The sequence below is a fragment of the Cystoisospora suis genome (assembly GCF_002600585.1).
Source record: "Cystoisospora suis strain Wien I chromosome Unknown contig_1850, whole genome shotgun sequence".
Classification (NCBI taxonomy): domain Eukaryota; phylum Apicomplexa; class Conoidasida; order Eucoccidiorida; family Sarcocystidae; genus Cystoisospora; species Cystoisospora suis.
Window position 1 is genome coordinate 54,871 of NW_027154650.1, and position 20,545 is coordinate 75,415.

At 44.0% G+C, this 20,545-nt stretch overlaps 3 protein-coding genes across 3 annotated transcripts in view; 2 read left to right on the plus strand and 1 right to left on the minus strand.

Moving 5' to 3' along the window:
- Nucleotides 1-497, minus strand: part of CSUI_004103 (tbc domain-containing protein) — a gene marked incomplete at its 5' end in the record, with an annotated part of 9,708 nt that extends 9,211 nt beyond the window's left edge. The window contains one exon of the mRNA XM_068064298.1: nucleotides 27-497. Coding sequence (XP_067923729.1) covers nucleotides 27-497 — 471 coding nt within the window. The remainder of the gene's footprint in view (nucleotides 1-26) is intronic.
- A 7,300-nt stretch (nucleotides 498-7,797) lies between these two features.
- On the plus strand, nucleotides 7,798-14,308 carry CSUI_004104 (uncharacterized protein). The gene is made up of 2 exons (XM_068064299.1): nucleotides 7,798-12,266; nucleotides 12,994-14,308. Exons 1-2 carry the CDS (start codon nucleotides 9,067-9,069, stop codon nucleotides 13,976-13,978), a joined length of 4,185 nt encoding a protein of 1,394 aa, XP_067923730.1. The 5' UTR covers nucleotides 7,798-9,066; the 3' UTR covers nucleotides 13,979-14,308.
- Nucleotides 14,309-17,177: 2,869 nt separating this feature from the next.
- CSUI_004105 (atp-dependent hsl protease atp-binding subunit hslu) overlaps nucleotides 17,178-20,545 on the plus strand; it is a gene marked incomplete at its 3' end in the record, with an annotated part of 4,262 nt that continues 894 nt past the window's right edge. The window contains exon 1 of the mRNA XM_068064300.1: nucleotides 17,178-20,438. Coding sequence (XP_067923731.1) covers nucleotides 18,999-20,438 — 1,440 coding nt within the window. The remainder of the gene's footprint in view (nucleotides 20,439-20,545) is intronic.

The following is a 20,545-nucleotide window of genomic DNA, read 5'->3' on the forward strand; positions in this document are numbered from 1 at the left end:
CCTTCACAGTCACATGGAACTCTCACTTTCCTCTCGAGAACAGCCACAATCTTCTCATACAAGCCAGGTAGCTGAATAGCATCGACATGCGCCATCCTCTCCCACGATCTTAATCTCTTGCAATCCCCAGCCACAGCCCTAGGACATGCACAGCACGGAGCGGCCGACGCCATAGCTGCCGCCGCAGCTGCGGCTGCAGCTGAAGAAGAAGAAGAGACAGGAGAAGAATTCTTGTCTGCGTAGTATCTCCCAGCTCTTGCCTGGCTAGCACAGCTTGCTGATGCTGCGGCAAAGGGTAGGAAGTAATTGCATGCGGTATAGGCAGCTAAGAAGGGTCGATGTTGATTAGCTTGTTGTNNGGGAGATGTATGTGAATAAGAGAAAGAAGAAGGGAGACTCACAGAATGCTGAAGAGGAGGAGAAGACGATGAGGATCGGAAAGACGAGGAGGAAGAAGAAGAAGAGGTAGGCGAAGAAGATGAAAGGTCAGTAGCCATCTTGTAGACGAGATCACAAAGATGGAGAAAAGACAAGAAACAGGAACGGGGTGTGTAGAGAAGTGCGCGCTATGAAGAAGGAGAAAGAAGAAGAAGAATTCTTCTTCATTCTTCACGTCTTGATATCTGTATACATCTCGAGAACTCTCAATAGTAGATATGGAAAGAAGCCGAGAGACGCCTAGGCAAGAGAAGAACTTTCGATCTCCCCTCTCTCTTTGTCTTCCCCCCTCTCTCTCTTCGTAGCATGGTGGAGTAAAAAGAAGAAAACGAAAACAAGAGAAGATCTAAAGGAGGAGAAACATATCGGAAGACATCTCTTTACAGAAGGGGCGAGAGCAGGGAGAGGGAGAGCGTTCGTATAAGTGAAGAAAAAGGCATAGCCTAGTGGATCTTCAGGTTGTCTTCTGTTTCCGAAGAAACAAGAAGCAGATCCGTGGGTTGTCTTTATCTCTAGATGACTCCACGAGATATCTCTACACAGTCCTATCGACGGTTGCCAAGAAGGAAGAAGACAGACACGGCTGTGGGTGATGAATGACAGATAAATGAATATCGCCGCGGGACAAAAACAAGAGGCAAGAAGAAACAAGAAGTAGAGAAAACGCGACATCTACTCGGAGCGAAGTTAACCACCCTTAGCTCGCAGCGTCGGTGGCTGCAGTTCGCTTGTTGTGTGAGAGAAGTTGAGAGCGCTGAGTGTCATCGCCTGGTAGCCAAGAGCAGCGACCACTGACTCGATACACAGCAGAAAGAAAGAAAGAAAGACGGGAAGGAGAAAAAAGGTGAGAGAAAACGAGACGCTCGAAAAGAGAAACAAGAGGAAGAACACAAGTCACGAAGAGAGAGATGAATGGAATAGAAGTGTGTAAGACCATGTACTGAAGAGAACGAAGGAAAGAAAGAAGAAAAGAGAGAGTGCTAATTTCTGACACGGGGAAGAAGAAGGTGTATGAAACAGCTTACGCAATTCGCATCATTGGGAAGAAACAGGGCGAAGAAAAAACGAGGATGTTTCTAGGGAAAATCACACTGTTCGATAAGAAAAGAAGTGAGAGAGGAGGTCGTAACGAAAGGAGGATCTCCTGTCTTTCTTTTCTTGTCTTGATGGAGATGAAGGAAAGAGGAGTCCAGGGAAGAGAATGAAGAAGAAGCAGAAGAAAACGAGTCTCGATGCTGTCTGTGTTCTGTCCTTAGCTGAATCTGCGCCGATGAGGAGAGAAGGAAAAAGACAGACAAGGTCCAAGAGCAATCCCTCTTATTGAAGAAGGACTTACGTCTCTCTCTTCTCTCTCAGAATAAGGAGATCAACAAGAGAAGAAGAAAGAAGTAAGAAAAGGACAGGAAAGTCACAAAGACACATCTTCCTCCCTCCCTCTCTTGAAGCTGTCAGGCCTCCTCTCCTTCGCTCAAGAGAGAAACAGAAGAGAGGTGTCCGAAGATGAAAGTGGAGTTCCTCTATGGAAAAAGAAGAAGAGTTTTGAATCACGGAAGAAGAAAAAAGTCTCTTTAGGGAAAGAGGAAGAAGAAGAAAACGAAAATAATGATAGTGAGGATGATCGAGCGTTCTTCAGCCCATTCTCCTCTTGGGTCGCCGCCGCCTTCCCTTTCTTCCAGTCAAACAGCGACAAGGCAAGGGTCAAAAGTCAGTTGGGTCATCTCTTTCGATCTTTCTCTTTTCCCTATTGAAAAGCAAGTAAAGGAAGAAAACCGACAACTCTCGGAGAGAGCTCGATGAAAGATACTTTACTTCTATCTATCTTTCTTTTAGCTGACGCAAGAAAGTTGTACGACTAGGATAGGAAAGAGAGGGAGGGAGTACGCTGTGTATCTGGAGCGACGTCATCACTTGCACACCTCCCTCTCTAAAAGAACTTGAATGACTATAGCAGATCAATCAATCCGTCATTCAGCCGCTAGTCTTCTTAATCTTCTTTCTTCTACTCATTCGACTATCAGAAGACCTCGTTTCTCCTCGCATTCTTCTCTCGGAAAAGAAAGGAAGAAAGGACGAGGAGACTATGAGAGGTGTTCTTGACTATCATCTGCCATGTTCTTTGGAACTTTCTGAAAGGAGAGCGATAAAGACCTGATTGCATATGTATCTCTTCCTGAGCTGACTTTCCGTTGTCTCTACGGGGATCTAGCGATCTATCTTCAATCTGGTTCATCTACCTGAACTCTACCTCTATCTTCGGTCTGTCGTTGATCTATCTATCTAATTATCAAACAATCTACCTATCTGCCTTCAATCTATCTTTTATCTACCTACCTACAATCTAGCTATCCATCTATTGAGAGGGGAACATGCCACTTGTGTCATTTCTACCCTAAGACACAGGATAGACAGAGATACGTAGAGCGGAGATATCAATATGGTGTCTTTCCCAATTCTTTCCTCATTCCAAAGTAGACAAGAACAGCGTGAAGAGCCCTAGGAGGCAGGCATCTCATCCCGTTCTTTTCTCTCCTTGAAAACTCTTACGTGCAGCCGACGGGATAAAAGGCGTTTTTCTTTACACACCTTAGACCTTTCTACGCCTACTATCTACAGACCCTATAAAACATCCTTCTCTGTCTATCTATTTGTGTACCTATGTAACTTTCTGGATGGTACGTAGTCAATCCCCCCTCTAGAAAAGAAGAGTCCCTAATATGTTCGGTTTCTTTCAAGACAGAGAGACAATGATAGTCCAAGCCCCCCCTGAAAAGAATTATCCGTCTGATTCCTCTTCCCTTCTTTCTCTCCGTAAACCAGGCACCAGCATTCTCAGTCACCTCTTTCTATCTCTCTTTCTCTCTCAATGAATCAGACTTCTCCGTCTTCTTTTTCATCTGATCTTCCCTTCTTTCTCACGCTGAGGTCATTCACAGGAAAGCGCCTCTTGAGTGTCCCTACTACCCGCTTTTCTGTTTCACTCTGTCTATCGGCGTTCTAAGTGTCAGGCCCTCTATCCCTTCAGTACGAAGACAACAGACACAATGAAAGAGAGAGAGAAATCTACTGCTCTCTTGCGCCCAAATTCCTTTGTTCTAGCCACCAGTTCATCTCTAGCTTCTTGTCCCTCACATCTGAGCAACTCAAACCTGCCTTCTTACCCGCCCAATTCTCGTTCTTCAAATTGTTTTAATCCCTCCCCTTTACCACTCATCATTATCACAAACAGAAACAGTCAGAAGACAATTCTTTCATCTCCAGGAAAAAACCACAGTGAAGAAGATCCCTTCTTCTTTTTTTTCTGTAGTTCTTTCTCTCATTCATGTTGTCGGGCCTTCCATCTATGGCTCATCAAAACGACGAGCTAAGCTTTCTTGCTGTCTTGTCTTTCTTTGTTTCTCTCTGTCTCATACCCAGACTATTATCTTACATATCACTAAGGGAGACGACAGGATCCCCTTGTGTCTCTTTTCCTTTCATCACTTTTCTTGTTTCTTCTCCGATCTTTTTCCTATTCCATATAATAGGTGATCCTTCCAGCTCACGCACGCATGCGAGAAAACATCCTTCCTAAGCGTGTCTCCGAGAAACAAGAAAGTCTTGATGGAGCTCAACAGAAGAAAAGAGTAATGAAGCAAACACATTTTGAACCCTCCGCAAATCTATATAGGAGGAAGAGAGACAGCTACACAGTGCTCTCCTATGGGACTTCACTTTGTGTACTATTCTTGACGGTTTCAAGGACATCATGCATGAATCAATCCATCTAGCTAGCTTTATCTATCTCTCTTTATCAGTCAATCTATCTAACTCGGCTGTAGGTACGCTATTTCTCTATCAGGTGTTTACTGGGTCACGCGCGGTGTATAGAGGTGAATGTGAAGGATAAAGAAATACAAACCAAGAGATGGAGAAACGAGAACAATCTCGAAGTCCTCTCTTACATGGACCTCCTCCGCCCTTTGCAATCTTCTCGAGACACTCTGTGAGAAAAGTATCTATCTTTCTATCTATCTTTGATCTATCTATCAATGCCATCTATCTATCTATCTGTCTACTCTATCGGTTTATCGATAGGCCTGCAATGAAGACGGGGTCGACGTGTGTGACCGCGAAAAAGATAGAAAAAGAGAAAGAAGAAAGAAAGAAAGGAGAAGCAAGGAAAGAGAGGTAGATAAGTGAAAGATCTCCGATCTCCGTTTGATGGATGGAAGTTTTCTTTCTTTATCAGAAAGAACTCTGGCTCACACGAGTGAGTACAACAAGGGCTCTTACAAGGGAAAAGAAGAGAGAGAGCGAAGAGAAAGATAGAAAGACACAAAAGAGAGAATGAAGAAGGGAACGAAGACAGATACATCAGACAACGGAGAGAATCCTATACAGACAAGCAAACATCATGAATACTAGACGGTAGGAAGAAGATGAGGAGGCTCCTTCGCTCCTTTTTATCGCGATACATATACACATCCTCACATATGGATATCTTCCCATATCGGAAACAGCTTACACATAACCATACATCATATAGACTGATTGCACTGTACATACACCTCAAAACATATAGTCAGCAGAGAAGCCTACACAGAGTGGTGACGGGAAGATAAGGCAAGGAGGGGCGTTGTCAATGAATGAACGAAGTGAGGATGCATGAAGAAGAGAAAGAAGATGAGAAGAAAAGCATAAGTGAAACATCAAGAAAGAAAAAGAGAAATACAAGCAGAGCATGTTCACAACAACACTTCTTAACGTGGATCTCCAGATATAGGAGAAATCGGAAAGAAAGGAAGATATACTATTATGGTGATCACGACGAAGAAAAGAGAGAAGAAAGGAAAAGGAAAAAGACCGAGCTTTCTACGAAGCAAAGCAGAGCAGAAGATTGAAATAAAACTTCTTCTATCAAATCTCTCCGTACATTCTTCTCTCTTGCTAATCTTCTTCTTCTTCCACTTGGCGTCTTCCTCTGCAAACATCGCTCTCTTCTCTTCCTAGAGACATTCAGTGCAGTGTATGTACACCTGGCACACTCCTTCCTTCCCCTTCTCGGTGAAGGGCAAGTAAGAAGGGAGAAATCACTCTTCTCTTTTTCTTACATCGCCAGAAGCAAGGCAGTAGCCCTCACTCTATTCTCACTAACGCAACCATCAAAAGCTGTCTTTAGATATGAAGATATACATAAGCATGCCCACATAGATACGGACGTGCTATCACACGTGTATACGTATAAGCATATCTCCGCATATATATATATATATATATACATACATACAGATAGAGCACCCACTGTAGGCGGGGGTAGGTGAGCAATAGAGCAGAGGAGAATCGATGCTACCGTTGAATCGATACGGCACTGTAGTAAGAAGAAATCGTGCCCTAAATGAAGAGAATGAAAACACAAATGAAAGAGAAGCTTTGTCTATGGTCACGTTCGCATCCTTCCTTTCTCATTTCTTCTTCTTCTCCTCATACACAGGAACAAGAGAAGACATCTCCCTTTCTTTCTTTCTTTTTCTTTCTTTCTTTTTTCTAATCCTCTCCGTTGTTCTTTTTCCTCTAGGCCTCGTGATGAAGAAAACCAATGAAGTCTCATAGAAAGACGAAGAAGAAGAGGAAGAGAGACACGAGAGAGTTGTTCCTTTTGCATTTAGATGATTTTCTTGGATCTGAAGAATCTTTTGAAGTAATAGGCAGAAGCGAGGGCGGCTAATACAAGGAGAATCATATTCACAATACAGAAGGTCATAAGCCGATTCGCGGTGACGTCACTTGCTTCTCTCATTCGGCTTTCCTTCTCTCTCATGTATAAGACATTCGCATGATAGAGCTTAAGACGATCTTGCAATCTTAAGAGTTGGACAAGCACCTCATCTAAATGCTCTACCTTGGCGATCTGACTGTAATCTCTGGCTTCAGGGCCCCAGACAAGCTGCACATTCACAACGAGGCGATTCTTACCTATATTACTGACACAGAAAGTATGCGTTCCTGGATGAGAAGTTGTGAAGGCTGTCCGTATCTGATCTTTCCCCTGTTGCTTGTATATAGGATTGCGGTTCACAGGGTCTTGCGCAACGACTAGCATATTCCCTCCTTGAGAGGTGGCTAAGACGGGATGTGTGATTTGAAATTCCCCAACCACAAGAACATGCTTGGACAGCTGCTCTCCTAGGCATCTCTTCTGCCCGGGAGACAGGTCGATCACAGCTTGGAATGCATGACACGGATGGACGGAGAAGGCTAGGAGAAAAAGGAGACAAGACGAGAAAAGAAACACAGGGGAAGAAGAAAAGAAAGACAATGTCGATAGAGAAGAGGGCGAGGGGCGAGAACAGGAATAGGAGGAGGAGGAACGAGTCGAAAGGAGAGCCATGGTGACGGGATTTGAGAAAAGACGAGAGAGAAACAGAGGGGAAAACGTTTTTGTGGATATGAATGTCCAAGTGAAAAGGCCACGCAAAAGAAAAGTTTTCTGCTGAGAAGAGAAAAAAGAGGCAAGTTGAACGGGGGTCGATGAAATGATAGATATATGGGGCGAGAGGAATAGGGGATGGGATGGCATCAAGAAAAGAAGGTTTGGAATCGACCCTAAGACGAAAAGTCGCTGAAATACGACGAACAATGTGAAAATGTTTCTCAGAAGTCCTAAGAAGAAAGGAACAACACAAGATGTGACTGAGACAAGGTGGAGTGAATCTAAAGAGAAAAACCACAACGAGGATGAATCTCCCTCCTCCTTTTCTCCCTCCGATCCTTACTGCTATGAAAAAGGCGGCGAAAGAAGCAAGGACCGAAACTCACAAGGACGTTTCGACCTAGCAAAAGGAAAGAGACGAAACGCAATCACAAGGTAAGATAAAAAGACGAAAAAATAGCACGAAAACTTGGAAGACAGCATCCCGCACCCGCCTGGTAGTAAGGAAGGAGAAACAACCCGTCATACATTCATCCCATCCGTCCAGCCAGCAGCAGCAGCGCTCAGCAGTGTGGTCGTGAAGAAGAAGAGAAGTGGAGCTTCTTTCTTCACTCCAATCTCCTCCACCTCTCCGGCATACGTATACTACGCATGCAAGAACTCTAGAAAGCAGGGAAAGAAAGCCGCCGTCAGCACGGGCCTTCCAATCTGAAAGGAAAAGTGAAGTGAAGAAAAGCTTTACATAGTGCAATTTCAAACTATTCGAGTCCTTACACGTGGTTCTCCAACCTGCTTGGCCGAACCCGTCACACAGATCCTCCTCCATACAAAGGTGAGGTTCGGCTTATACTGGGAGACAGGGCCGAGAACTAGGGCGGTGCATCTTTTCGATACTAAACAAACGCAAAGAAGAGCTCAACTTCCCCGGGGAGAGTGTCTTCATACAAGACGATAAGAACACGTGTCTCTATGATAATGATTTGACTATCCGTTACAGGGGAAGGTGTTGTCGGAGAATCTAAAGTTTCAGGTGTCCAGGGAGACCGCGGGAAATGAATGACTTTCTGCGGTAGAGTCACTCACCTCACGCTTGTCTGTCTCCCTACGGTACCAGATCACCTCCGCTGTTTTCACTCATTCAGAGGGAAGAAACAGAGAAATCAACCTTGTTTAGCTCTGTCTCGCTTACTCAGTGTTTCCATGTAAAAAGGAGAATGAAGAAAGCATCGCCCTCCATGCATCAACCACCAGGAGCCGTCCCCCCTGCTGAAGGGGAAGTCGGCCCAAGCTGTCTCTACTTTTTTCAAAGGCTGGTCCTTAAGCCAGGCGTGCATTTCAGAAGTCGAAGATGACTATGAGACAGTACAAAGACACACATCTCTATGAAGAGACGGAAAAAGCGTCCCTTCCCCCCTCCTCGCCTCCTCTTCCGCGCTTGTCTTGCGAAATGATTGACCTGTGTCATCAAGCTTTTATTCTGTAATTCATAATTCATTCCCAAGCTAAGAACAGATGCCTCAACGAATACCTTAGGCGCTCTTACCCTTCTTTTTTCTCTCTCTTCCTTCATTTCTTCTTTCTCTTCTTTTCTCTTTCAAATTTCACTCCTTCATCCTCGCCGCTGAGACTTTTCGGACTTCTCTCTCTTCTCTTCTCTTCCTACGGGTTTCGCAGCTCCCTTACCAATTGCGGTTCTGAGACAGAGGGAGAACATCCACCTGTAGGGATCTCTGAATTTCTTACGCAACTAGACCGAAACTAGGTGGGCTTCTGTCTTGGCAAGAAGATTCCTTCTCTTTCTCTATCGCCTATGTGTCATTTCTCTTTGTATAATGGCAAGAAAAGGCTTGGTTATGACTCCTCTCTGTATATGAACAGACGCGACTTGAAAGAGAGGAGACATGGGCGAGAGGGAGATAATGGAACGGTCTCTTCTCTTTACAAGATCCATTTCCGCTTCGTGTTGTTTCTCCTCTCGATGCTATGAAAGTTGCTTCTTCTTCCACTTGATGAGTGTGCTGATGAGAGTATTTCTTTCTTTCTTTCCCCTTTCTTCTTTGTGAGACAAGAGGTCGATCACCCAGTGTCTTGACACTGAGGGGTGCGGACTCACAGTATGGAAGAGTCTATCTCTTTTTTCTTCCTTTCCTTGATTCTTGTCCCTCTTTTTCTTCTTGCTCCTCTTGACTCCTCTCTCTCTTCTTTTCTTCATTATCAAGATGGCGCTGTCTGCACGCATACCGCAAGGAGGCGATTCAGAAAATGACGGGGGAGGGATAGACGGGTCGTCTTCCACTTCGCTCTCTTCTATCTTACACAAAGAAGAAAGAGAGGTCGGACAAGAGTGCTCTTCTTCGTCAGCCGTCTCTTCCTCTACTCTTGCACCTTCTTATTCTCCTCTCTCTTCATGTTGTCATTCATCTTCTTCTCTTCTGTCTTCTTCTCATGCTCCCCTTTCTACTTTGTCTTCGTCTTCCGTCTTTCCTTCTTCCTCGCTATCTTCTTCTTCTTCCTTAACCGGTCTCCGTAGCCATCTTTCTTCTTCCTCTTCTTTGATACCCTACACAAAGACTTCATCTAAATCAGTTGATAGCACTGCTTCTCCCTCATTCGCAACGACTAGTGTCTCTTGCTGTTCTCCCTCTTCTTCTTCTTCCTCTCTCTTACTCTCCTTCTCGCCTCTTCATGCCTCAGAAATAAGATCTATCAGCCGAGAATCTCTACAGAACCATAGTACCCAAATCGAACCTGGACCTAGCGTGGATGAAAGAAAGACACCTCTCTCAAAAGAAGAAAAGGCGCTTTCTTCTACTCGGACTCCAGACCAAGAGAAATCTTCTTCTTTCACTCTACAGAGAACAAATCAAAGTCTACGTCTTCAACACGATGATGGGCCTGCGCTGTATGTATGTACACCTCCTGAAACATCTCCCTTACTAGGCAGTAAAAGAAGAAGAAGGCGAGGCCACAGCGAAAGCAGTGATACCTCAGGAAGTGACAGGGGAGAGAGAAATAGCCGAAAGAAGAAAGCACGCTTCAGCCATCATACTCTTCAAGGAGAAGAAGAAGATCTTCTCATCATTCACAGATCCCCTTTATGTTCCTCTTCTTCTTCTTTAAAAGACCATCAATTGCCATCCTCCTCTTCTCTTTCTTCTTCTTCTTCATTCCTCTCTCAACTTCCTTCCACTCCTTCTAAAGATCCTCTTACACGTCCTTGTTCTTCTTCTTCTGCGTCTTCTTCTCCTTCTTCCTCTGGGGTTCTCTCTTCTCGGAATGATACAGGAAGCTGTCTTGCTATTCTTTCTTCTTCTCCCTCTTCTTCTTCTTCTTTTTCCGGCCAATTCACTTCTTCAGATGAACCCCTATTGACTTCTGTAGAGCACAAGTCATCGACAGTCTTGGTCCCCTCCTCCTCCTCATCTTCTTCTTATCGTCCTCTCTTTTCTTCACAAGACAGACGTAAAGAGAAGAAAGAGAGCTCTTTCGTAAGAAGAGAGGAATTAGTGAAAGATGACTCTTCACGAAAAACGTCCATTCTTCTTCCTCTCTCTTCTTCTTCTTCTTCGAGCTCCTCTTCAGGCAGCAGACAATCGACCTCAGTTACCTGGAGTACTTGCACTGTATGTGGAGCTGTTGTCTTTCTCCCTTTCTCCTCTTCCTCTTCTTATCCATCTATAAGGCGAAGTCCTTCTTCTCGTTATCTCGATAAGCAGCGCAAGAAGAGAAGTCAGAGAGAAGAAAGAAAGAATACCCGGAGAGGCTATAAAAGGAAATCTCTCAGGGACCAAGAGAAGAAGACGATGAGAAGCGCCCCAGAAGAAGAAAGGTCAGATGAAATAGATGAATCTCTCAGAGATGAAGAAGATACAGCAAATAAGAATAAGACTGATAATGATAGACAGGGACAAGAGGAAGAAGAAGAAGAAAAGAGAAGAGACAGGCCTTTGTTACGAAGAAAGAGATGTAGCGATAGCAGCTCGGCTCAGAGTGATAGCAACAGTAGTAGTAGTAATAGTGATGATGATGATGATCAGGCTGCTGATGGTGATGATGAGGAGAGAAACGGAAAGAAGGATAGGGAAGTCGGCTTATATTCGGAGAAGACAACCGAAGAAGGGGAGAACGAAGAGAGGAAGATAGGGACGTTCAAAGAAGAGAGAATGAAGAAGAAGAGAAGGGAAAGTTTTCTGAAAGAGAGTGAGGTTTCTTTGTCGGATGATAATGATCAAAGAAGGAGAGGGAGAAGAGAAGTAGAAGAACATGAGAAGGAAAGGGAGATGGTTAAGTGCAGCGCATGTCGTAGTCGGGTGTATATACAGTCGTTTTTTGATGAAGTCCAGCAACTTGCTTGTGGTTTTCATTCACATCTCCGTTCTTTTACTCGATCTATCACCGAGATGAGAAGTTCTTATCTTCTTTCTTCTAGTGATAAAGATACATTCAACGTTCAACCTTGTCATACCTCATACGTTTCAGCAAAGTCTTCTTCTTTCTCTTCTTCCCTGGATCGACGTCTCTGTAATTGTGAGTTATGTACATCTTTTTCTCCTTCTTCTTCTCTTCCGATATCTCTATACAAGACTTCCTTGTATAGGAGGTACGGATTAGACAGTAATGGGCAGTTCTGTCCTCACAGAGAGAGAGATAAGAAGCACTTCTTTTTAGAGAGCTTTATTAATCACCTCGAGAGAGAAAGAGAAAGAAAAGAAGTAGAAGAAGAGATAGGAAGAGGAAGGAAAGCGAATGATGTATGTAAGTTTCTAAAGGGAAGATCCTTGAGCTGTATTTTGAAAGCGGCGAATAAGACTCTCGATTATCTTTCTCATCTCTTAGCTACCTCGCCATCTCTCTTTTCAGGTATCTCGATAGTCAGCCCATCGATCCATCAGCATCGACGGGAGCCCCTCTCTCAAAACAACTCCTCATCGAGCCATCACAACAAAGAGAATCGAGACAGCCATGATAATCACCATCGACATGAAGCTAGCCGTATAGATTTCTATAGACCTACGACCCCCGGGGGTGAATGGAGAGAAAGAAGTGAAGAAAAGCAAGAAGAGAGGGAGAGAAAGCTCACGACGCGCCAACATACTTTTCTCGATAAGGATTGGAACGAGAAAGAAAGAAATGAAGAAGATAGAGTGTCGAGGAAAGATCTTGAGAGAGGTCAAGAAGAACATCCCTGGAGAGAGAAGGGCGATGAAAGAAGCCAAAGCAGAGATGAAGATAAAGAGAACCAAAACTGCGTATTATACACTGAAGAAGCCCCAGATAGATGTGTTAGCTTACAGGAACTGCGGTATATGATCGAAGCTGTACACCTCGCGAACGAAGCAAGGATTCGACACATTTTGGAGTGTACATCCTCTTCAAGATCCAAAGAGAAAGACTTCTCTTCTGATAACTCCTCTCACACGTATGGATCTCTTTTCTATCTACATATCGATGCCTCTTCTCTTCTTCACTTAGTATCTATATATGCGTAGGGAGAGATGGATATATGTCCATAGAAGATCTCTCTTCTTTGCTCCAGGCAACATAAGCACTCCCAAATAGATAGATTTCTCCATCTATATCTGTCCTGTATGTTGGGTCTTAGATCTCTCTATAGTCAGCAGGTGGGATGCACTTTACTTATATCTCTCCCCCTTTGTAGGGACCTCTCCATACATTCATGTATGTACATATAGAAATAAAGACACGGTGTGTATCTCATGTACCCTCAGAGTGTTTAGACTGTGTTAATACCTACTTCTCTCACTCTACACGTACATACATATCTAGAGATATCTGCTCTCTGTTGCTCTTCGTCATATCTCTACATGTAGACATATATATAGATAGGTCTATATAGATATGAATAGATATAGGTCTATGTATGTGATAGGGATGCATGTTCGTTATATGTGAACCCGCTCTTGGTAGACATCACCCTTGTACACTTTCATGACCCAATTCATTGTTTCTCTTTCTTCTTCTTCTTGCTCTTCATTGACGTCTTATATAAGAGAAAGAGAAGAAGAAGTTTCAACGTGACTTCATGAAACAGCAAGGGGACAAAGCGGCTAATCCGGTGAGAAAGGAAAGTCTTTATCTTCTTCTTTTCTTTCTTTTTCTTCTCTTGCATGGTATTCTTTCTTCAGACAGAGCTTTCTTGTACCTAGCCATAAACATGAAAGAGATCGAAGTTCGCACGCCTCTTCAACTCCTCTTTCACCTCCTTCTCGAGCTTTCTTATTCTTTCTCCCTTCGAAACATTCTTCAATCACATCTTCATCATTAGCAGGCGTGTCGACGTCACCATCCTCTTCTCTACCTTCTTCTTCTTCTCTCTTTTATCCCTCTTCTTCTCCTCCTCCTCTCCTTTCTTCTTCTCCTCCTCCTCTCCTTTCTTCTTCTTCTTCACAATCTCTTGTCGGTTGTCAGCAGCAGCCGCGACATCTTTCTTCCTTCTCATGTAACAGTGGCAGAGAGGTTTCTGCATCTGCCTCACCTCTTCTTCTCCCCCCCTCTTCTTCTTCTCCTCCTCTTTCTTTCTCTCACCCTTCTCCATCTCCCCTCCCCCCTGCCGTCGTGGTGCCTTCTCTCAATCTTTCTGGTACCTCTGTCTCTACACCTCGTAACACCTTGCCAGTCTCGCCTTCCTCTCTTCTTCCTCCTCAGACGCTTCTAAGAGAATCACAGCCCAGAGGGTCTCCTAGGAATCTCCCCTTACGAAGAGATCGAAGAGAAGAAGAAGAAGAGATACAGGCTCCGACTGTTTTACCAGAGGAGAGGAGAAAGGATGAGGAAGATGTATCAGAAAGAACTGTTTCGTATCTTCCTCAGTCTTCTTCTGTCTTTTCACAGAGAAATCCCCCATCTTCAGATGTTTCTCTCTATGTACAGAATGGATCTTCTCGTAAAGACTCGAGTGTGAAGAAAGAGAAGGAGGATGGTGGTCGAATCGAGCTATCTTTGCCTTCTCTTTCGAAAAGCAGTCATCTCCTCCTCCATCGAGAGAAACCTTCTCCGATCGAACTCTTATCTCCTCGCTCGCATCTTAGGAAACTGGGTCTCTCTGAAGAAACTCTTCAAATGCTGCAGTCTTCTTCTTCTCCTTCTCCTCGTCTGCCGTCAACACTGTGAACAAGCATAGGTGTATAGAGATAGACGTGTATGTGTGGATGATATATATACATATATATAAAGAGAGAGATAGATAGACTTATATATATATATATGTAGACATCTGTTTCGGGATAGATTTGTAAATGTAGCTAGGAGAGTACGTGTACATGTATGTCTGCAGGTATGTCCGTAGAGACATCTAGAGTGATTCCCGAGTGTATGTACACCTGCTGATGGCAGTGGTGGTGACTGGTCTCTCGGTACACCTTGGCTAGAGAGTCATCGGAACTACATCTATCTGTCTGTCGAAAGCTTTTCTTCGTGTAAACTACCCTTCTCAAGTCCTCTCATTCATTGAGCTTCTCTTGCTTTCTTCCAAACTTTTCTGATGAAGCGGAAGAGATCAACAGGTCGAGAAAAAACACAAGAAGGAGGAGGAGAGAGACAAGACTCCCTTTCTCTCACCTTCACCACAGCGCACGCAAAGAAAAGAAAGAGATAAGCAAACAGGGACGAAAGAAATAGAGAAAGTCCTTCCTTTCTTGACCTGCCCTCAATGCCAGAGTAGTGGAAGAGAGAGAGAATAGATGAAAGAGAGGCACTTTCCTCCCTTTCTTATTCGTTCGATGCATCTCATATCTACATATATATGCCCACACATGTATATATATATATATAGCTATACACGGTAAAGAAAGAAAGTGAATGAGAAAAGAAAGAATGATGAGAGGTAAGAAACATATATATGTATGCATGTATATATATATAGAGAGAGAGAGGCTTCAGGAAAGTGGTAAAAGATTCACGCCATTCATTCTTGTTGGTGGAGGTAGTAGCTGTATGAAGGGGCTCCACTAGATCCACCTATGGCGGGATGGCAGGTGACCCAACCACCCTATCAACTTCGAGAAGAAAAAGAACGTGAGAAGGTTAAGAATAAGACTATGATCATGATGGTGGAAATAAACAGAAGAAGAAGAGAGTTACTATGGGGAAACAGGAACGTCGCGCCTCTGGCCTTGATAGGACTGAATGGAATTCTTTCAGAAAAGAAGAAAAAGTTGCAAGACCCCTTTCGTCTCTCCTCCTCCCTTTCCGTTGAGCCGAATACCCCAGTTTTGCGCCAGCTGTTCCGGTCAAGAAGAAAGAGATAAAGAAAGAAAGAAAGAACGTTAGAGCTACCCTCCTAGGAGAAGTAAGAAGTCGATGACTAGATAGCGATGATGCTTGTGTGACTAAAAGGTGTAAGACTCATAGAGAGATAGATAGTCCAAATGCTGTGTATGTACATTTGTAGAATAGGCAGCGAGATAGATACTCATAGGAAGATTGACGATTGATAGATAGATGGGGCAAATCCACACAGGGACTGAGAAGATCTACAGACATATAGATAGATTAAAGATAGATAGATATATAGATGACAACTGCCTAAGGGCCTTCGTGTGGATTGTTTTGATTTGAGCCATGAGTGAATGACTGACGTACACGGAGACTTTAAAGATGCCTGCAATGCCCCCGTGTGGAAAAGAGAGGGCATTGCAGGCATCTTAGAGGAGTTATCTCTCTCTCTGTCTCTCTCTTTCTGTCCGGTCAAAGAAAGACGATCCGGAAAATGAGAGATCTTCATGAAAAAGAAAAGAGAAACAAACCGAAATGTACGTCTAACAGAAAATCTACAAGATAAGCACTTAGAAAGAAACGGAGCCAATCAAAAAGGATCGCGGAGCGAAACGCAACGGCTCGATCCTGTCAACTTACATATCTCTGTATATATGTGTATGTAGGCGGCTACTCATATGCCATATCTATCTCTCTCTATATATATGTAGATGTACTTATATATATATATATATATATATATGTCCAACATGTCACTACGGTTTAGTCAATCTATAGACAGGTGTACGCTTCTTTAATGTGTATATAGCTAGCGATGCTAAGACAGATAGTATCAGGACCAGATGAACTAGCGACTTGCAGCGATTTTCGTCACTACCAGAATTGTGGCTGTATCTGTTAGAGCATCACAGACTGGCGATTCTTTGCCTGTCTAGAGGCCTGTAGTCAAGAGATGTTTTTCTCTTCATAAGTGCATGCAGTTTTCTTCTTTCTCTTCCACGCTCTCTACTTCTTTGGCCTTCTTCAAGCCTTTTCTGTCGTTCCTGTGAACTCCCTGTATTGAGGAGAAAAGAGAGAACAAAAGCTTTCTAGAGAGCAGATGACTGGTTTTCTTCATCTCCTTCTTGTCCTTCTTCTCTCATCTATCCTACACTTGTGTGTCTACCTATTTCTTGGTATACGCTTCTCTCTCTCTCGAGTTTCCTTCCTCTGTTCTTCTTCTCATTGTCGTCTCTCTCTCTCTCATTGCTTAGCCTCTCAGTAGAGCTTCAGGCATATGAGAGGAAGAAGTGTTTAAGACTGAGATAAACCTCTCAGTCTCTTTCGCCAAGGGAGAAGTCTTTCCCTATGAAGAGCTTATAGACATGAAGAAAACCTCTATCGCAACTCCTATAAAGGTACAGAGATAGTCCTTGGTAGAAAGACACATAGAGAGACGGCAGGCAAAGGTAGAAAGGTAGGCGTTCACCATAGATAGCTGAAGAGATAGACAAAGCTAGATAAACACATACAGACGAGAAATAGTAGACACAGGTACAAAGATAGACATACATACATACATTGGGACGGATAGCTAGATACATAGATAGCGTGATGAAGATTAGTGTAGAATCTTCATCCACTCGGCCTTGAAGACCGTAACTGCGTCAGCTCAGGTGAAGTGCTATCCGCGGTCACATCCTAGCTAGCTTTCTGAGCTGTCGAGAGAAGAAAGAAAGGAGAAAAAACACGGGAAAACCGCTGACGAGATCTCTCACGTCCAACACGGTTACTTAGAAAGAAGAATACTGTCAGTCAGGGGCTTTGCATATGGATGGCAGGTGGGATTAGGGAGACGTTTCTTCTCTTCTGCTTTTTCTGTCTGTCTGGATTATGTGCTCCTGTCTTCCCTGTGTTCCTTTCTTCCGTTCCTTTCTCCAAACATTTGTCTTTCCGCTCGTGTCTCTCAGGTGTGCATGCGCAGAATAAGCAGAAGGTGCCGTTGGTTGCTGTTCGTTTCTCCGTATATAAGCCGCCCCCGACTACATCGCTCGTCATTCACTTGACATTGAATGTTGACGGAGAGGCGTCAACGAAGAAGGAGCTATCGAATCTTGAAGATGATGAAGCTTTCTGAATGTTCTGTTTTGTCTAGTGAAAAGCAAAGGAAAAGGAATGGACTCATTTAGTCACATTCGTGGAAAGAAGAAAGAAAGAAGCATCTTGTTCGCATGTGTATGAAAGCTCTTTTTATGGTCAGAATAGACAGCTGTCCGGGTCTGTCAGCCATCTTCACTCATTCATTCGCTCATCTTGTTCACTTCTTTCTTCATCTCTTTCTCTAAGAACAAGCTTTTCCTTCCATTGATTCCTCTTGGTCGTCTCCCTGAAGATTTCAGACGGTAGAGAGAAAGAAAAAGATTAGAAACGACAGAAAGAAACCTCTTCTTCACTTATTCTGAAGCACATCAAACGAAGGGCGGTCGGATCGCTCATTCTCCTACTACTTTCTCTCCCTTCTGTCTCTTTCTCTTCTGTCTACTCTTTTCTAGTGCCTTGAAAACAAAGAAGGAAAAACACCCTTCTTTTTCTCTACCTTTCTTGACTCAACTCCGTTAAGCACCTGTCATTCACTCACTCTTGCCTCTTTGCGTGTGTCTTGCTTTCCCTCTTTCTCTCTTTTCTGCCGCACTTTCCGTGTATCATGGTTCCACTCTTGTTTCTCTTACCGGCATCTCATCCATCCATTCATTTGGCGTCTCATTCGATAGGAGACAAGAAGAAAAGAAAAAGTTAACAGACAGAGCCTGTCAAAGGGCTCCACCATCTCCTATCTCATCATGATAGAAGAAAGAAACACGTCGTCTGCTTCGTCTTTTCTCTCTTATGAAGTCTCAGAGAGATAGACTGTCCTTTCTCTGACCTCTTTCTTCTTCTTTCTATCTCTTTACTGTCGCGTTTCAGTCCGCGTGAAAGGGCCTGTGAGTTTCCCGTATGAAGGATCTCTCTTTTAGTGCGTGTCAGTAATGCATTCGGGCGAACTACGCACTTCATCACCTTGATTAGATTCGTCTTTCTCTTTTTCTTCATCTTCTTCTTTTTCCTCCTTTCTTTTCTCTTTCTCCCTCTTCTCTTTTCTTCATGAAGAAGATCTCTTACCGGCTGCTTGCATGTAAGGAAGAATTGACTCCTCATGAAAAGCATGCCTTCTTGATGTAAACAAGGCATCTCTTCTCCGTCTCTTTTTTGACATGTACCTCCTTGTTGTCCTTCCTTCTTTCTCCAGCAATAGGAGACTTCTCTAGACAGGCTCGGCGGAGATTTTCTTCTTCTCTTCGCTGTCAGTCCGTTGACTGGTGTGTTCTCCTACACATCTGCACTGCTGACCTTGTTTCTTTCCAAGACCTAGCATGAAGCAGACGACTTCAATCCTCACGAACGAAATAAGGAGGGGGACATTTCAGCAAAAGGAGATTAAGAAGAAGTACTAACTCTCTTTTCTGCTTTCTCTCACCTTGGATGAGAAGAAGAGGAAAGGCCGTTCCATTTCGGTTATGCCTGTAGAGAGGGAGAGAGCTCACACTTCTGTCAGGAAGAAACACCCCCTTCTTGCTGTCTACAGCTCTTCAAGACATCGACAAGACAGGAAGATTCCTCTTAACCCGGAGAGGAAGAAAGACAGGCATGATCTGGTTTCTTCTTCTTCTTTCTCTACGTCTTAAGAGACTTCTCACCTTCCATTCCTTTCTTTTTCTTTCAAAGACACCTCAACGCTGAGGTTTCTTTCTCTTCATTTGCTGAAGACAAGAGAAGAAGAGAGAGAAAGAGAGGGAGGGAGAGGAATGAATGATCTTTTCCTCTCTCAGGAGATTCTCCATGTCTCTATATTGTAGGAAGAGCAGACATTTTCTTTTCTTCTCATAAGCTCGCAATCATCATGTATGCTTCAGTCGTTACAGAGGGGATACGAGGAGGGAGATGCTGGGGGGGTGTATGTACACCCGGAGTCTCATCTTTTCCTTCTGCATCAGGGCGAAGAAGATTTCTTTTGAAAAAGTCAAGAAATTATTCATCTTTCAAGAAAAAACTGAAATCTTTTCCTTCACGTACTACTTCTACCCCTCGTGAAGAGTTTCTCTCTTTTTCTTCTCCTCCTTTCTCTTCTTCTCTCTTTCTTCTTTCAACTAGACAGGCATGCTGTCTGTCATCGTATGGGATGGAGAAGACGTCTTCTTCCTCTTCTTCTTCTTTCCCTCTTCTTCACTCTCCGGCATCTTCTGTATTGAAATACCGAGGATTTAGGAAGGAAAAGAAGATTGATTTGTCTTCTTCATCTCCTCTATCCCTTCTACCCCCCCACCTATCTTCAAATTGTGTCTCGGCTTCTTCTCTTTCTTCCTCTCCTCCCACCTCATCTTCTCTTGGGGCTTCTTTTACACGGTCTTCCTCTCCGTCTTCTTCTTCTTCCTTTTTTCTCCCTTTCTCATCCTCCTCCTCGCTCTCGTTTTTGATCTCTCGTTCCTTCTCGTCTTCTCCTCTTTCTTCTTTTCAGTTTCCCACGCGAGTGGGGGTGGGCTCTTCTCTTCCATCAGCAAGAGAGACGCCGTCTCCCAGTTTGTCTCCGGACGCAGCTCAAGGTCATCTCAGGGAATGCAAGAAGAAAGAGAAATCTCCTTCTTTCTTCTCACTAGAAGGGCACACGTCATCTTCTTCAGAGAGAAGTTCATCTTCTGATCCACCAGAAGAAGCAGATCAGAAACGGGGTGGTATTCCTTCTCCTTCTTCACCTGATTCGTCTTCTCCACCTTGTCAGCCTCCTTCTTCTACTTCCTCCTCAGTAACCCCACCTCCTTCTTCTCCCAGCACCTCTTGTTCTCCCTCTTCTTCTCCTCCTCTTCCTCTTTCTTCGTCTCCCTCCTCCCCTTCTTCGCCACATTCTTCTCCTTCTTCTTGTCGAACTCCTCCTTCCTCACCCGGTTGCTCCCCTGCTTCTTCTTCTTCTTCTCACCCTCTCTCTTCTCCTCTTCCTTCGCCCTCTCCCTCTCCTTCCTCTTTTCCCTCCCCTTCTTCTCCCCCTTGTTCTCCCCCTTCTTCTCTTTCTTCGTTCTCTCTACCAGGCAGAGGAGGAGGTGAGAGAAAAGGGAATCACCGAGGAGAGTTCACGGCGCCACCCTATCCACCACCTCGCTCTCCTCCTTCTTCTTCTTCCTCTTCCTTCTCTTCTTCTCCATCGAATAGCACAGGAGGTAGTAAATCCTTAAGTTCTCCTCTCTGTCCCAAAGAAATGGTCGCGTATCTTGATAAATACATTATCGGCCAGGCTGATGCAAAGAGAGCTGTCGCTGTTGCTCTACGACAGAGGTGGAGACGGAGACAGGTACATACCTTACGAATACTTCCTCTACAGAACTTCAATCTTCCTATCTATCTATCTATCTATCTTAAATCTATCTATCTATCTATCTTTAATTTATCTATCTATCT

What these genes read in the sequence shown, in the direction of transcription:
- CSUI_004104 (XM_068064299.1), top strand. Translation starts at nt 9,067, where the DNA reads ATGGCGCTGTCTGCACGCATACCGCAAGGAGGCGATTCAGAAAATGAC. An exon ending in TCTGATAACTCCTCTCACAC is followed by an intron (nt 12,267 to 12,993) that starts GTATGGATCTCT and finishes TTCTTTCTTCAG; the next exon opens with ACAGAGCTTTCTTGTACCTA.